The sequence below is a fragment of the Sciurus vulgaris genome (assembly GCF_902686455.1).
Source record: "Sciurus vulgaris genome assembly, chromosome: 1".
Classification (NCBI taxonomy): Eukaryota; Metazoa; Chordata; class Mammalia; order Rodentia; family Sciuridae; genus Sciurus; species Sciurus vulgaris.
The window spans coordinates 205,768,608-205,787,436 of record NC_136461.1 but is presented as its reverse complement, the minus strand read 5'-3'; the positions used below and the strand labels follow the sequence as shown (position 1 = coordinate 205,787,436).

At 43.4% G+C, this 18,829-nt stretch overlaps 1 protein-coding gene across 1 annotated transcript in view; it reads right to left on the bottom strand.

Moving 5' to 3' along the window:
- Nucleotides 1-18,829, bottom strand: part of KHDRBS3 (KH RNA binding domain containing, signal transduction associated 3) — a 172,470-nt gene that overhangs the window by 30,725 nt on the left and 122,916 nt on the right. Inside the window, exon 7 of the mRNA XM_079118540.1 lies at nucleotides 17,759-17,841. Coding sequence (XP_078974666.1) covers nucleotides 17,759-17,841 — 83 coding nt within the window. The remainder of the gene's footprint in view (nucleotides 1-17,758; nucleotides 17,842-18,829) is intronic.

Genomic DNA, 18,829 nt, shown 5'->3' with positions numbered 1-18,829 from the left:
ATGGTCTGAGAGGTTTAAATATAAATAAATGCATAGGAACACTTCCTAAGAAGGTCTCCTGTTTTCTGTACTTACTTCGCCAGGTGCCCTTCATTCCTTCGGCTGGGATGAGCCTCCACCTTGTATTATTCCATGACAGTGCAGGTCAGCTGGATACGCACTTCAACTTTTGATTTGGTGTGAGCAAGTCTTAATTTCACTTTCTTTTTTGAAGGATATCTTCTCCACATAAAATTCTTAGATGACAAGTATGTCTTTCATCCCTTTAAAGACAGCAGTCCAGTGTCTCCTGGCCTGGCGTCCAGCAAAAGCCTGCTGTCCCCCATTACTCGTCTGCACGGAGCAGCTCTGCTCCCTTTGACTGCTCTCAGGACTTTCTTTCTAGGTGCCTTTTTCTTTTAAAGCAGTTGGCATATGTTCTGCCTGAGTGTATTTTTCTTTGTCTTTATCCTGCTTAGGAATCAGATTTGTATTAATTTTGGAAAATGATCATGTATCTCTTCTATTCCAAGATTTCTCTCTTCTCACCATGAGATTCCAATAACACACAAGCTACAGCTATTTCACATCGTCTCACAGAGCTCACACTCAGTGTTCCTTTTTCTCTTGTCTTTTTGGATGATTTCTATTGGTCTATTTTCAATTTTTAAAATTTCCTCTAGTGCAATCTGCTAAGAAGTTCATATGCAGTAATTATTCATCTATGATATAATGTTTTCACCTCTAGCACTTCTACTTGGCTCTAATTCACTTTTTTATTATACCATTACAATTATACATAGTAATTGGGTTCATTTTGACAAAACCACACGTGTGGAAATTGATTCCTGTTTCCTCTCCCTATTCTGCTTTTTCTATCCGTCTTCCTTTCACTCGTTTATTTATTTTTGAAAGGTACCTTCCACATATACAAAAAGGTGAAATTCCCTGTGGCATATTCATATGTGCATATTATGTGACTTTAATTCATTCCATATTTCCTCCTCTCTCCAGTTCCTCTTCCCTTCCTCTTGTTCTCTTACTACACTGATTTTCCCTGTCTTTGGGGTATCTGATAGCTCCCTCACATTCTTTCCCTTATTTTGCTCTAGCTTCCATATAGGAGAGAAAAAAATTTCAACCCTTGATTTTCTGAGTCTGCTTTTTTTACATAGCACTATGTTGTCCATTTCCATCCATTTACCGGCAAATGCCATAATTTCATTTTCCTTTATGACTGAGTAAAACTCCTTTTTGTATCTATACCACATTTTCTGAATTCTTTCATCTATTGATGGGCATCTGGGCTGATTCCAGATTTTTGTGAAACTGTGCTGCCACAAACACTGAAGTTGCAGTATTGCTATAGTATGCTGATTTTCATTATCTGGATGAATACCAAGGAGCTGGGTCATATGATGGGTGGTTCCATTCCTAGCTTTGCAAGTAATTTCCATGCTTTCCAGACTGGTTTTGCAGTTCAGCAAATAATGTGTGGATGTACCTTTTCTGCCATACCCTCTACAGCATTTATTATTATCTGTGTTCTTTTTTATTATTTCTCCCACTTTTTTATTGAGTCAGAATATCTATACATCTTCGTGGGGTACAATATACATGTATACAATGTATAAAGATCCAATCAAGGTAATAACCACTACCATTTCCTCAAACATTCATCAGTTCTATCTGCTGGGAACTTCTGGGCTGTTCTCATTATTTTGAAATTACCATAGATTAGCATTTTTTTATTTTTTATTTTTACAGACTGCATTTTGATTCACTGTACACAAATGGGGTACAACTTTTCATTTCTATGATTGTGCATGATGTAGATTCTTAATAATTGCCATTCTTACTAGAGTAAAATAAAATCTTAGTGCTCTTTTGATTTGCATTTTCTTGTTGCTAGAGACGTTGAGCATTTGTTCATATATTTTTTGGCCATTTGTGTTTCTTCTTTCGAGAAATGTCTGTTGAGTTCTTATTGATTTGTTTTTAGTGTTTTTTGAGGTTTTTTTTTTTTTTTTTTTTTTTCTGTACACATTCTGGATATTAATCCCTGGTCAGAGGAGCAGCTGGCCAGATTTTCTCCTTTTCTGTAGACTCTCTTCAAGCTCTTAATGACTTCCTTTGCTGTGTGAAGATTTTTAATTTGATGGCATCCACTTGTTGATGCTTGTCTCTTCTTGCGCTTTAGCAGTCTTGCTGAGGAAGCTGGTGCCTACCCCAATATGATGATCCTTCCACCCTACATTTTTTGCTAGCAGTTGCAAGGTTTCTGTTCTAGTTCTTAAATCTTTGGTACATTTTATTTGTCATTTGTACAGAGTGAGAGATAGGGATCTAATTTTATTCTTCAACATATGGATTTCCAGTTTTCTAAGCACCATTTGTTAAAAAGGCTATCGTTTCTCCCACATATATTTCTGGTACTTTTTCATCTACTTGGCTCTTTTTGAGAGGTTCCATCTCAGCAATATACCCATTAGTTCACTTATGATGTCTATCCATTGTGCAATATCTTTGAACATATCTATTATATCACTTTTTAAAGTCTTGGCTGGAAATTCTAATATCTAGGCTCCCTCCATCTAGTTCTTTCTTTTTTTTTTTGGTATCAGGTATTGAACCCAGGGATGCTTATCTGAGCCACATCACTAGTCCTTTTTATTTTTTATTTTGAGACAGGATCTCACTAACTTGTTTAGGGTCTTGTTAAGTTGCTAAGGCTGGATTTGAACTTGTGATCTTCCTGCCTCAGCCTCCCAAGCTGCTGGGCTTACAGATGGCACCACCGTGCCTAGCTGTCTAATTCTATTGATTATTTTCTCACTCAACTATCACATTTTCTTATCTCATAATTTTTATTGAATATTGAATATTTTATGAAAACAAAAAGAATTTAAGAAGATATTTACACCTGCAAACGATGTATCTCTTCTGCCTGTTAGCTGCAGTACTTTCAATTTTTGCTATAACACATTAAAAAGTTTAGCAATTTAATACACATTACTGATCTTCAGTTCTGTAGGTCAGTTCACTAGGTCACAGTTTAGTTGTGAGCAGGGCTGTACACCTTCCTGGAGGCCACACAAAAGAGCCTATTTCCCTGCCCTCTCCAGCACCTCCGGACAAAGCCAATCTGTGGCCACTCCCTCCATCTTCAGAGCCAACGGGACTGAATTTCTCTGGAACTTTTTTTGCACAGCCACATATTTTCTGACTGTCCTCCTCCGGTCACAAGCAGCCAAGCCAGAGAACCTGCCTGGATCTGGCTTGTCAGTTTTGGACGCCCGTCCCCAGAAGAAATAAGGGTACCCAAAAGAAAAATGAAGTTCATGTATTTTATCAAACAGTTAGATTATATCTCTTTTAGTCCTACAGAAGCAGAGGTTTCAACTTACAGAAAGAGAAGTCAGGTGCCATAGACGTGTAGATCTGGTCAGCAGGAATGGCCCACCCTACCCAGGGGCTAGCGGCATCTTCACTCTCAGTATGAGGGTTCTGGGAGTTCTCGCTCTCGCTCTCTCTCTTTTTTTTTTTTTTCACTTCCTTTTCACTTTTGTGATTATAAATGGCCTGTCAGATATTCCAGGATAATCTGCCCAACGTATGTCCTTACTTAAACACACCTGTGACGTTTCATCTACAAAGCAAGGTGACATATCCACAGGTCTGGGAATCAGGGTGAGGACAGCTCTGACAACCATTATGGAGCTACCACGGTGGCTTACAGGGCACGACGGCACGTGCAGGCAGCAGTCTTGTGCAACGTCACTGCTTTAAGTGTGCAAATTCTTCCAATGGTGCTAGTATTAATGTCAGGTAGAAAATTATTATGATATATTCTTTAAGAAGTTAATTTTTTACTAAAAATTATTAGAATATTTATTCTAAAGGGAAACAAAAGATTTCTATTCAGCAGATCTGAACTTATGAGTTGAAGCAGAAGGAAGCTGCACCTGTCAGGAGGAGAGGCACTGGAGACAGACTCCATCAAAGGGCTCTGCAGGCACTCCTGCTCCCTCCGAAAACTCCTCCAAACCTCAGGTCAGCTTCTCACGCAGCTGACCGTGCCCAACATGCTTACCACCGTCAGCATCCGAATTTAAGCTTCCTTAGGAAAGCTTGAAGTATTTGTTCACCAGTACTTCCTAAGCAGCTAGGATAATTTTTGGTACACAGTAGGTATTCATAGCTGTTAGGTCAGAAATGTCATTAATGTATTTATTTGTTTGTTTCAGAAAACAAATATTTCGCAACTATCTGCTAGGTGTTCTACATGTTCCCTCATTTATACAGTACTTACTAGTCAAGAGGAACAGTTCTCAACTCTGGCTGCTTATCAAAATTATTGTAGAGTTTTAAAAAAGTCAACAGACAGCTGGTCAAGACTCAGCCTGGAAAACAAGAAGCCCGGGCATAGGATGCTTTAAAGGTTGCAAAGTTTCCACGCAGCCCAGGAGGACACCCGCATTGTCAACCTGGCCGACTTCTCCCTGCCGCTTCCTACAGAGGATTCAACAACAAACACAGACCCAGACATCATCAATTCAACTGAAACACAAATTGCTTTCCTGATCAGCACTACACCAGGTGTTGGGGACAGAGGAGGAAGTAGAGAAGGCACCCTGTCACTGAGGGGCTATTCACTCAAAGACGACACATTCTCAGTAATCTAGGAGGTACTTTACTGTGGCAAGCTCACTGTAAAGACGGGCTTATGCGACATGGTCGAGGGGATGTGAGGTGAGGAAGATCAGGAGGGTTCTGGATGACCCCACTCTGACACTAGGAACTCCAGCTCTGCTGCAAGCAATCTGGCAGGGGCTGAAACGTGGAGGAAAGCGTACTGACTTGCATATACCATTCTGGGGAATTCTAAATGCCACGTTAACTTTAAAAATGGCATCTGAGCCAGGTGCAGGAGCACATGCTTATAATCCCAGTGACTTGGGAGGTTGAGGCAGGGGGTCTCAAGTTCAAGGCTGACCTCAACAACTAAGTGTGACCCTCAGGAACTCAGCGAACCCTGTCTCCCAATAAAATATACAAAAGGCAGGTAGCTCAGCAGCAATGTATCCTGGATTCAATTCCCCAGTACTTACTTACTAAATAAATAACTAATAAATAAGATATGTGAAGAAAATAACAGGAGGATCCATGAAGATTTTGAATGCATTAAATTTACTCTCATAAGTTATGCTCTAATTTTTTATGGAATCCATCAAAGTATAAATGAACTACAGCTGAACAACTGGGAGCAAGGAGGGATGCATGAATGAGGGCCTTGCGATGAGGCTACACAGAACTGTGGCCAACCAGAAATGCCTCTGAAGAAGGGGTCCTGGATTTACCCCGTTAGCTGCTTGCATCAGCAATACTGTCACACGGTATGACCCCTCCAAGACTGCAGGTCACTCCCCCACACCCAATCTCCTTGTTTTTGAATCACCACACATGCTTGCATCTCTTTAAAATCAAATTTTTCATGACCATAACTGCAAATCATCTAAGGGGCCAATCACTGTCATGGAGAAGTACAAACAGACTCCCCTGGAGTTGTATGACCACGTGATATGTGCACCAACTGCCTCGAAATTCTGAATCTAAGACATTTTCCTAGGAGGGTTTTAGATGGAGGTCACAGAACTTTAATGTCAGCTACTATAGCAGCTACAGCGTGTGAGGCACCAACGGGCTCTCTGTGTATGAACTCCTTTAAACGCGTGACAACCTGTGACCTGGTCACTACTATTAACATGCAGTTTACGTGAGAGGCTTGCACATCCCAGGTGAAGTGAGTTGCCACAGTGGCAGAGCAGAAGCTGAGTCAATCCAGGCAGACCAGCCGAGACAGTAGAGCTCTTCATGTCCATCAACTCCACCTTCATTCAGTCTTAACTGAGGCACTCTTTTATTTCCAATACTATAGCTAAGTTTTTCCTACACCCAAACTGTATTATCAGGCTATCTATTGACATTTGCTCTTTGTGATTTTATATCAACTGTCTCTAAAATTTAGTAATGCCTAAGACTATATCCAATGTAGACTGCAACTGAATTTGAGAAATCCTTCAACTTTGCAAACTTCCTAATCAACAAACATTCATCTTCATGTGGTGCGGCACTCCCTGTAAATGGTAGGTTTAAGGAACACATGAAGTTTTGATGATTGATTCCCTACTTTCCCATGTATATGTCTACTTTTTGATCCTTCACAGAACATTACACAAAAGCATTAGAGAAAGAAATGACCAACATAAAAGGAGAAACCATTACTGCTTTTAAGCACGCAGTGTGCTGAGTCAGGCTGGTGGTACTGTGGAGCAGGGCCAGACATGGTGGATGCATCTGCCACAGTCACTATGCTGAGCCCCAGAAATGCCCACAGTCAACAGGTGAGTGAAGGAAGACACCTTAACACTGGGTGTGATGTGCCAGCCTCTGTCCTAAGCTGTTTAGCTGTATTCTCTCATTTAAGCCTTACACACATCCTGTGAGGCAACAGGCACTGTTACTATTCCCACTTTGTAGATGAGAAACTGAGGGTTGGTGAAATATCCCAAGCACAGCTACTAACTTGCGAGGTCTGGTCTGCCTGACTCCCGAGTGTATGCATTTTCGTTCTACCTTGTTACGTACATGTGGGAGACAGAGCATCCTACCCTAACTCTCAGGAGATCAGATGGGTAAAAACACTGGGTACACACACTTTAGGAAACTAACAAGAGAGACTAGCAAAAATAAATGTACAACAACTTGGTTATACTAAAAACTTGGAGGTAAACATTTAACCATGATAACACATTGGTAACTAATGAGAAAAATGGGGATAGAATAGCAGCTACCATTTGGATAGCCACTTAGCAGTATGTCAACATTTCCACATTAATCATTTAATGTAACCAATTCCATAGACATCCCCACATCGACATGCCCCAGTTACTTTTCCCCATCTCATTATCCATTTAATTGATCATATCACAATCTACTCAAAGGTAAGTAAGAAACTCAGCCCAACACCTATTTCCCTTGTCTTCAAATCTCAGGAGCCTTTTCTGTCTTTAAGAGCTCTTAATGCACTCACTCTTAACACTCACTGCAGTACTGTGAATCCAGACACTTCCGGTGGAAAGCGAGTCACAGGTTAATGACATTTTAAGGTCCCTAGGGTAGATCCATAAATCACCTTCCAAAAGAAAGGTCCCTTCACAATGAAAAGTAAAAGGGGAGAACATGATCTGTACCATGGTGGAGTTATTTGCTTCTAAAGCTGTGAGCCCAATAAATGAGGTACGAACAGACTAACCCTTCAAGCACTGGAATTCTCCATCAGGAACCATCCCTCAAAAGTAACTTCAGGCTTCGACATCTGTGCTTCCAACACCTTTTGGGACTCTGAATAGTTCATTTTTGCTATTTACTGTGGACTGGATGTAAGTGTGCTTTACCACTGGGCTACCTTCCCAGTGCTGTTTGATTCTTAGTTTTGAGACAGGGCCTTGCTAAACTTTTCACGCTGCCCTCAAACTTGCGATCCTACTGCCTCAGTCTCCTGAGTGGCTGGGAGTACAGGCATGTGCCATTGTGCCAGGCTAAACAATTTAATTTAAATAAGTCTTTGATCCCTTTTTATTTCACAAATGGGGATCAAAATGGCATGCATTAGTTTCTTCAGATTATTTGTTGGGATTTTTACCAACTGGAATCTTTCTCAGGAAGACTAGTAGTTTCTAGGTGCAAGAGTCTCCCAGAGGCAGGGTAGTAGAGTGCTGAGGCTCCTGGTCATGCTGTGAGAGTGGCTGGTGCGTGGATTTCCTCACTGTAACATGGCAGGATCAATAACATGCAGGAGGCTGGGAATAGCCTGCAGCAGTGTGTAGAACCTACTGCGTGTTACCGCAGCGCACCGCTGACCTGCTGTTGTGTTCATTACACTTGCTACCTCAATCACGATTTTCCACGTCTACAGATGAGGAAAAGACTCAAGCAACCTGATTAATCATACTGTCATGTATATCTGAAAAGAAATAAAAAATTGTATAACTGAGTTAAAAAAGATCACAAAGCCAAGGAACTAACGGGACAGGGATTCAAGCTCAGGTCTGCAAGAATTTATAGCTGCTGCTTTCTTTACAAAGTCACACCACCTACACCGAAGACTCAGAAATTCTTAGAAAGTTATAAATAAAGTAATTCTTTCACCAAAGAATATATATGAAGATTTGTTGGAAAGATTCTGTTAAAAAGCAATATACATTTTAAGAAGGCTTGAAAAACAGAGGAAGAAACATGGAGAGAAGCACTGAGTGAACTTTATCTTAGGGCTAAACCAGAGTCTGATAACCAGCACGTGCACTCTCCTCAGAAGACTTGTCACACAATCTGCATTTGGTAACAAGCCTCTTTTCCTGGTGCTCGCTCTGCACAGCATCTGTCACTGCTGTGAGTGGCTGATCACAAGTGCCACTGTAGTCTTCTCCATGCTATTAAGCAGATGGCAGCGCTAAATCCAAGTGATGTAGTACACCCCCGGTGGACTCTGTTTTCACACACTGCCATTACTCTGCAATCCCTCAGTGACAGATCTCATGTACTCTCAGGAACATTAAGGGGCGCGCTGACAGAGGCAGCTGACGTACTGCCACTAGCATGTCTCCGCCCAGCGGTGCCTCCGGACACGCCTGGAGGTCCAGCACAGACTCCGGCAGGGAGGCCAGCACTTCCGGTGCTCTCTACATCGACAGCATCCCTGTTCTTCATGTTGCACTGCTTTCCTTCCAGAGAAGAGAAGAACGGGGACTTGCTCGTGAGGAGAGCTGGGCATGAAGCCCCTCTTCTCAGCTGCCGGGCTTGGTCGAGTGCAAATTCATCGGTCTCCTTGATCATAAAACTAAGGACTGACAGTCTTCCTGAGGGGTCGGGAAGGACAGGCATGAGAGCGCCTGGTGAGTACTCACAGGTATTTGATTCTGTCAACATTTATTAACAAATCTTGAAAAAAAAAATCCCTTTGTTTCCCACAAGACTGATTCTGAGGAACTTCCTGACGAAGCTACAAAGCCTCTGGGTTCATTTCCAGTTCAAGGGAGGGACGGCGTGCACTTGGGCAACACGGTGGTCCTCAGACTGATTCAGCCAACTTCCAGGAGGAGCAGCCGTCCCACGTGGACCTGTGTTTGCATTCACGCACGCTCCAGGACCTCGGCCACCCCTGTGTACACCTATTCTATGAGAAACTGAGTATCACTCTCTATACTGACTTGATTTTAATTTTAATGAATTTACTATGATTCAATCATAGCAATAATATTCATAAAAATCACACATGCAAGAACCAAATTTACTTTTTCAATAAAAAATCTGATATTTAAAAGAATGTGACCACGAACGTCTAAAATCACAGCAGTGATGTGTTCACGGGTCTTTGGAAAACCCTGCCATAGCAGGTGTGGTGGCGCACGCCTGCAATCCCAGCAACTCAGGAGGCTGAAGGAGACTGCAAGTCTGAGGTCAGCCTCAGTGACTCAGATCCTCGACAACTGAGTGAAACCCTGTCTCAAAGTAAAAAACTACATACATATAAAGAGCTGGGGATGAAGCTCAGAGGTAAAGCAACCTGGGTTCAATTCCTAGTACCTCCACCCTGCCCCACCCTGCACCCTTATAAATAGAAGAAAAACACTAGCATAATGGAAAGAAAGAGAAGCTTGAAGTTCATAGTGTCACTAAGTGTGTGACCTGAGCAACTTACATAATCTCTATTTTCTCAAAAATAAAATGTGATGATAATATCCACCTTTTCATGTTAAAATTAAGATCAGAGGAGAAGCTTCATTCTTGGTGGTGACTAATACGTTACAGTAGCTGGTCAATGCATGGTAATAACTATCAATATCAATACTTGTTATCACCTTGGCCTTGGGCTGCTTCCTCGCTTTTCCCTGTCAGTCCTTAGCATCTCCTAAGCCCATCTGCAGAGTTCCTTGTAATCTCAGGATCAGGGAAGAATTCTGCTCTCAGTTCAGCAAGCTCTGCACATTCTGACAGTGGCTGGGCTCCCTGTGCCCACCCTCCCCAGGGCCATCTGCTGGCCTGGCATGCCCTCAGCCCCAGCCCTGCCGAGGCAGGACAGAGCAGGTCCTGTGCACTGTGATGCTTCCATCCACGGACACCCGCTGGCTCCGGGGCTGGGAACTTCCTCGTGCCCGTGTTGCTTGCACTTGAGCCCGTCTGTCTCCTTCACCGGGTCCCCACATCCATCACCAGGGAGCTAACAGTCTTCTAGCTGTGCTTTGACAGTGTCACCGGACGCTTCCCTCCTCAACAGCAACGAAGCGTCAGGTTTCCACCGCTGACCTCCCTTTTCACTCTCCTCAGGTCTTCTACTGAGAAGGAATTTACAGGTATGCGGTATAATTTGGGGTTATCTCTGCTTTTTGACACTAACTAACTAGTATTGTGTTAGGAACATGTTTGTTGATAGCTTATAAGGCTCAGTTTGAACTAAGAGGTTCCTTCAGGAGTTGTGCAGCAAGCTGCCAAAGATCCAAAAGGGCCAGACTATGTGAAAGCACACCTGACAGGCTGGGGACGCCCCTGCGGTGCAGTATGCACTTGACATGCGGGAGGCCTGGGATGGCTGCCTCAAAGGAAAAAGAAGCATGTTTGACAAAAAGTTTACAAGGATGATTGACAAACCTTTTAAACTAGACCAAATCATTACATGCTGATTTCAGAAGTCCCAAACAGCTAATCCCTAATACAAAGTGTTATTTTCCAAAAGACAGTTTTACTGATACTTAAATTGTAACATCTTCAGTTAAACAATAGGTCATTGCTTCCTAAGTAAAAATTCTAAATTTTTTCAGACCTCCACAGGTCAGCTCTGGAGAAGAATTAATTGGATCTATACTGCTACAGCTGCCAACAGACACAGCCATAAATGAGAGAGCAGGCGCAAGGTGACATTGATCTCTGTCTCACTGCTCTCCGGATTCGACGTCGGAAAATACACTAGGAGCATTCTCAGCTTCTGACAACTTCCATCGCTCTTTCTATTCTATTTGGATGAAGGCACTTTATCCAAAAAAGGGTGTTGCTTTGTCATAAAAAGAGCCAATTATTTTATAATATAGAATTTTTCTTAGATGGCTGATCAGACAAAAACACAGACTCAAGTACTTTCCTGCTGTGTGTTGGGGAAGTCGCCAAACTGCTCGGTTCTCGGTTTCCTGGTAAAGAAAAACCCACCACGCAGGGTCATCATGACAACTGCGGATGACACGTACGAAGGAGGTGAGACGGCTGCGACCTAACTGTGGTAAGTTTAGTGTGTCCTCCAACATAGCAGCTGCTATTCTAGATTATTTTTTCAGGAATTTGAAGTATTTTCACGGAGGGAAGTGCTGGGGAGTGACAGTGGCCACTGTATTGTGTACTACATGTATGTACAAATATGTGACGAAAAATCCCATCAGTATGTACTACTGTAATGCACCAACAAAATGAGACAACAACAACAAAAATGAAACAACAAAAAAGTATTCTCATGAAAATCACAGAGATTTGGAAGAACGAAACATATTTGGAGATCCTGTGGAACCACAGAGTGCTAAGGAAAATTAACACGTGAGTGTAGAAGTAAATTGGTCCTGAAGCTGAATGTACTACACCCACATACCCTCAGGGATGAGGAGAATTTCACTTACTTTATGATCATTACAGGAGTCAAACACTTCTTTGGAGACTTTACAATCATTCAGAAACTGACTAAAATAATGTTGACTGTTAACAGAAATACAAAGGAGACATAGAGTGTAAACGAATTCCACCGAGTTTAGAATGAGATGGAAGCATTTATAAGCCCTTTCTAGGCATCAAAGTCATGGTACCTGCAAAGGTTTGGTCAAGGAGGCAGGCCAGGGCAGGGCCTGAGGGCTGAGGACATTACCACCTGCTCCTCATCCACTGAAGCTGGGTGTCCACAGGAAGTGATCGATGATTGCTTTTGAGCCAGTGTATATTAGAACAATTCCAATATCGTAAAGACTAATTTATATTTCTATTCATAGTAATCCTGTCGACATCTTGCTATCCAGTAATTGTGTGAAATTAGATAAACAATGTTGTATTTTATACAACAATATCAGCATTGTTAAGATCATTACAAAAAATCAATGGGGAAGTGCAGCTGAAAAGCAGTGGACTTTGATTCCTTGGTAGTACTGTCAAATGTACTCTAACACAGGGCATGGAAAATTCGGAGAAGAGAATTCAAATTTGTAAAACTACCTGAAGAAACTTTCGGCAATGTCCAGTGTCATGAAATGATCAGCAACTAGGAAGCTTAAAAGCCATTTCTGGTTGAGCATGGTGATGCAAGCCTGCAACCCCAGAAATTCAGGAGGCTGAGGCAGGAGGATCACAAGTTCAAGGCCAGACTGGGCAATTTAGTGAAACCCTGTCTCAAAATAAAAAAATGGCTGGGATGTAGCTCAGTAGTTAAACACCCCAGGTTCCATCCCCAGTACCAAAAACAGTCACTTCTGAAAGGAGCACTTCCACCCAGCAGGTAAGATACAAGAGGCAGCCCTGTCCCCTGCTGTCTCCTTTTGCTTTGTTTTCAGGTGAGCGATCCTGACTCCCAGGTTATAGCAGATACAGAGACTGACCACAGCGCAGGGAGAAGTCTTCTGCAAGGTACGCTGCTCCCCGGGCCCTCGGCAGCCCTCTACCATCACCCGAGTGCTTGCTCTTTGTAGCCACCCCTGTGAAGTGGGAGGCGGAAGCTATGAAGCCCTGCGGCAGGACTCAAGGCCGGGCCACGTGGCCTCCCTGTGCTACTGACTTTACCTGACTCCTGGCACTCGACCTCGAGCAGAGGCAGGAGAACAGGTGACATTCTTTCCAGTTACCTACGAGCTTTCCTGTCTCTTTCCATCCCTGGGCCAACGTTCAAATAGAAACCAGAAGTTACTGCTGGTGTGTAGCTCGTGGCAAAGTGCTCACAGGCATGCACAAGACCCCAGGTTCAGTCCTCAGCACCCTAAATATCCCCCCAAAACAAAACAAAAAACTAACAGCTTAATGCCATATAAATTGAGGCAGAAAGATCAAAAATAGCTTGCCCCAAATCCACAGCCAGTAAATGTTAAAGCTGGGGTCTGAAGTCGAGTCTGCTGGAGTCTACAGATATTCATCTCCAGACGTTGTTACAATGCACCTATACAAGAAAAGCATCTCTGAACTTGTAACTGTACTGTGCTTACGTGCACTGCAATGTTATGGCTACATCTTGAGGTATAAAAACTAAAATGGAAATTTGAAGGACACGAACATGAGTGGAGACTCTCCACTGCTCTCTGTTCCCAGCAGGTCTCTACCTACTCCAGGTGAATGTGCCCAGCCTGGGGAGCGCTCCCTGTGCTGTGGAGCCGGAGACGGGCTCTGCCAGCACTGCTCAACCCAGTCCTAAGAAAAAGTAACAGCCACATCTTTCACTGAAAACCTTCTAGTTGCCACATTTAAGAAACAGTAAAAATAAATGGGTAAAATTAATTTTAACGATGCACCTATTTTACATTCTTTTTCTTCATATGAAGTCTCTAGAACCTGGTGTGGTTTTACACTTGCTACACGTCTAGGCCACATGCCTGATGCCCCATGTCCATGATAGTGGCACCCATAGTGGACAGTGTGGGGTCAATCTCTGTTCAGTGCTGTCCTACATCAGGATGCGTCAGGTGACACCAACAGCCTTGTCTCCAAGAGGCAGGACTAACTAGGAAGTCCTCAACTACACCTGTGACACAGGAGGCACTTTCAAATTTTGAACACAGAATTATTAAAGCATGAAAGTAATTTTATAGACACTGAAGTGTCAAAATCAAGACCATAGATATTACACAGTATTATCTACCACTCAACACCTGAGACTGTATGTTCCTTAGAGCACGGAATGATACCTGCTGAAAGGATTTAATATAAAGTGGGAAAAGCAAAGTTCTTAATTTCAGTAGTTAAGTCTACAACTTTACTATGTAGTGTGAATGAAATTCTGTTTAAGACAGCCCAGGCCTGATAAAACTTAAATCCAGTTTGGATTTAAGCATAATGCCTAAAAGATTAAAAAGCATCATAAATATTAGGCATTTTAATACTGTATAAGAGAAATACAAGTAAGAATTAGTTGCAGCAACTGAAATAAAAACTATGGCGAGGGAGAGAGGAGGCAAAGGAGAACAGCACTCAAGAGAACGCGTGGGGACAGGAGGAGCTGCACCTCTGCTCGGCCTCGAGAGTGTTTATAAGCAACATGACCTCTCTTAACTTCATTCAATGGAGACATGTTCAGACTGAAGGGAGAGACAATTTACTAAAGTCCATGAAACAGTGCCAGTCACAAAGCAGTCACTCCATAACTGAAGAGGATAGTGAGGCTGAATTCCTTGTTAGCGCCCACTGGTAAATACTAGAGCTAATTCAACTTGGTTTATATGAGGCATTTACGAGGTGATTTGCATTGAAATGAGGCCCTTAGGGGTGGATTCTAACTAATGTCCACTTTTTTTTTTGAGATTAGGATCTCACCATGATGCCTAGGTGGGCCTTGAACCTGCATTCCTCCTGACTCGGCCTCCGTCTCTCCAGAGCTGGGATCACAGGTGTGAGCCATCACACCCATTTCTGACTGGAGTTCTTAGAGAAAACAGGGAAACACAAAGACGCTAGGGGTGCGCACACAGAGGACGATCATGTGAGGACACAGGGCAAAGGTGGCTGTGTGTAAGCCAAGGAGAAAAACCTCCACAGAAACACACCGGCAGCACTTTGATTTTGACCTCTCAGCTCAAGAACCATGGGAAATAGATTTCTGTTACTGAAGCCCCAGACTCGGCACTTCTGTCACAGCAACACTGGCAAGCTAGTAACAGCACGGGACCCTTTTCCGCACCCAACTCCACGACAAGGGCCCTTGCTTCGGTCGCCACTTGACGGTGTGGAGCAGCCGGGAGCGCTGTGAAGAGTGGTGGGCTCAGCAGTGGAGGCTCCGAGCTGCTCCTTTGATTCTCAGTGTATGGTTTCAAGCAAATCATGCAACTTTTCCAAAAAGAGATGTTTACTGTGAATATTACTTGGATTACTGAGTGACTGGCATGCCCAGCCAACAGTGGCCTCTGCACTGACCACACTGCAGTGACCATGTGATTTCCTACTTCTTCAGGTAGGACAAGCTGCAGCTCTGGAAAGATCAGTCTGAAAAGGCACTTGGCTGTCATGCAGGATGCTTCCCCTAGTGAGTCTTTCCTGACATTTAAGGGCTTATAATTTATAATGCACACGCTTCTTTACTGGTCTGCCCCTGGGCTCGCCATCTGCCAATCCAGGCTCTACAATGTCAGCTAATTAATTTCTCTAAATTCGAGTCTATGCACATCATTTGCTTGTGTGTAACTCTTCAGGGCTTCTTATGATGGCCTTGAGGAGGCACGTGCCCCCTCCGTCTCCTCGCCTTCTCCTCACTCCTGGGCACCACATGCTCTAGGGGACATCCTGCTGCTCCTCCCGAGCACACACACCAGAGCCGCACTGAAACGATGAGGCTTTTGCTCCATGTCTCTGTGTCTGCCTAGGCTTGCTCTGTGGAACCTGCTTCTCTGTTTGTCACCTGGGGACTTCTACTTATCCTTCACCTTCTCAGGGATATGCCTCCAGGTTCCAAATCAGAATTCAGCACTGTCTTTAATTGGGAATACTGAATTTCTCCTCGGGGATTATCATACTAAATTGCATTTAAATATTTGTGCTCATTTCCTCCCAGCCAGGGAGCCTTTCAGGGATAAGGTCTCTGTCTTGATCTTTCCTCTGCAATCATCTAGCACAGTGCCTAACACAAAATACACATTCAACAAACAGTGACGGAATGAATGACTGAAGGAATGGGAAAGGATGCTACAGTCAGTCATACTACCATATCGTCACCGCTTAAAGTGAAAAGACCACAGGCTCTGCAGGTCGGGTTCCCATTGGGGTTAGTCATCTACTTGCCTGAGCCTCAACTTCTCATGCACAGTAATTCTTGCTACCGTCTTTTGGACTGAACAAAACATGGTCAATTCCATGCCTGAGAACAGGCCCTAAGTCCACGCAGGCTCCTTCCCGTGGTCTGTTCGCTCACCAGTGTTGACGCTGTGGCATCGCCCTCCTCCACAGACCACAGCACTCAACAGGGCAAACGCGTGAACCTGGTTCTTCATGTCAAGCATCAGAAAAGCAAGAGGCCAGGAGGAGCTACACTCCTGCACCGCACATGCACTTCATTAGAGCTGCCCTCAGTTCTTGGCCTCTCAACCACAGATGACCACAGCTAGTGCATGGGACAGGACTGGAGCCCACAAGGGTCAAACAAATCAAATACAAATGCACCAGCACAGTGTCTGGAACACACCAGGTCCTTAAACCACACATGCAGTTCAACCAGTGACATGCCAGAAGTGCACCATGCACTTGGCAAATGGTCTGGAGGTGACAACTTGCTTTGCCAAGATATTTAGACAAAAACTGAAATATTTTGTTTATGTTATTAAACAAAATCTGAGAAAGACCTAGTTATCTACAAAGAGTACGGAGCTTCCAGTCAGAAGATCCGACCTGGAATTTCATCGTTCCACTTACTGTGTGATTTTTAGCAGATGATACAGTGCTGTGCTGCCTTTCCTCCTCTATACAACAGGAGCAGCACCGCACCTCTACAAACGTCTCCTCCGGGCTCCACAACGCTGGGAGGGCTGCTACCTCACACTCCACAGGACACAAACATGATGCCCAGACTTGCATCAGAAAGAGCAGCTGTCAGTTGAAGCCTGAAGGCTGCTTAATTATTATAAGTTAAAAAGGAAATGTTTTGTTGGGAGGAAAAATGAAAAATTATAAGTACCCTTGTCTGCCTAGGCATCACAGTGAACAAGTAAGAGAACCTAGGTAGTCCCAGCTTGAGTGCCACCGTGCAAGTTCAAGTGGGAATCTATCATCCATCAACGTGAGCACAGAGGCCATGTTCTCTACACTTCATAACCGCTGCAAACCAGCACTCTGTTTTATGCGTGCCTATCTCTGCCCTCCACTCAAAATTGTAAACATAAAGCAAAAGGTTTCCAGGCATTTAGGGAATGTTCTATGCAGAATAAACACTCGTTTCACCAACCAATCAACATCGAGGGACGTCTCCACGAGAGGCAACTACAAAGCCTGTTCTGATTCTGATGAAACTTATTTCTGGGTAAACACTGCTTTAGAAAAGCAATCAGAACCAACTCACTATGCATGAGGAATCTGAAGTCATTAGGAAACAGGAACATTGCTGCTAAGAAATCAGGAAGTTCTATGAGCAGGAAACAAAACGTCTGGCACCTAAATCTTCAGGCACTAAGACAGGGCATTTCTACGTTTCTCACATTATTTTGGCCTTAAGGCTGAATAGTCACATCCTTTGAGGCTGTTCCTTCTTGTTCAGAATACATTGAACGCTGAAGTCAAATTTTTATGATAAATAAAATTTTTGTTTCCCAAGCATGAATGCTTTAACAGAAAAGTACATCTGGGTGGGTTAATATATGTGAGTTGGTAAAACAGACAGTGATTATCTGATGAGAAGAAACAAAAACAAAACAGGTTAAGTCAAATCACTCTCACCTGCTGCCTGTCCCATGGCCCAGAGTACACCCAGGCAGAAGGCAGGAGTCCACGGGACTGGCAGCGAGGACGGACTTACCTCTGAGCTGGAGCACTGTAGCTGTTCTCGTAGGAATCATAATTCTGTTCATCATACGCAGTGCTGTATCCATCGTCGTAGTCCTAAAACACAATAGAGACACAAAGACATTCAGAGAAAAATATTCTGGAAAAAAAATCATTATACTTTTAGTACATTTTTGTTAAATCAGCTAATTCATGTCTAATTATAGTATAAAGAAAAATACAGGAGTGACTTCAGCACAGATGGTAGAGTAAGAAACTCCAAAGCACCAAAGCAAAGAGATATCGAAAAAACAAAAACCGCTAAGCTCACCATTTTCAGGATGATGAAAATTTAACAATGGACTGCAGAGATTTAGGGTGCACTTTCTTTTTTAACAAATGGCTGAATCTTGGTAAGAGCAGCAGTGAGCTTTGTGATCTCTAACTTGGCCTGCTGCTACCTGCAGCCCCACTAGGCAGGAGCTTGTGCACCAACAGCAGAAGAGGCAGCAGTGTGGAGGTCGGGGAGGGCGGTGCTCAGAGCTGGGCTGGAACTCCTCCAACCAAACCCAGAACTACCTTAGGTGACCCAGCTCTGGGCTCACCCTGGGCGCAAAGCCTATCTATCCTTAGGGTGTCTCAAGAAAAGGGTTAGAAGCAATTGTTTTACAATTTTAAATGTCTAAGGCGGCGTAGAAGAACTGGAAAAACAGGCTGATCAAAACACTTAAAAGGAAAAGAGGGGGATGAAATATCCTCACAAACTTTGAAGAACTCTGAAATCTAGAAGGCCACATCCACACCAGGGAAGGCCTGGGACCTGAGGAGACCCAGAGAGCTCTCTCCTGAGACTCAGCACCGCAGGAAGTGGAGGCTCTCCCAGAGCTAGCTGCAGACTGGGTGAGAAGTGGATGTGAGTGCCAATATAGATCCATAGGCGCTGGGCAAATCTAGGTTTTTAGGCATTTAATGAAATCTCTGTCCACACAGCAGTTGAACACTAAACTTCAGTGTTAATACGTGATAAATAAAGACGTTGCAGAATTGGTTTCGAGAAATCAGTAACACATAACAAAAATAACAAATCCTGTAAAAACTTGATTTT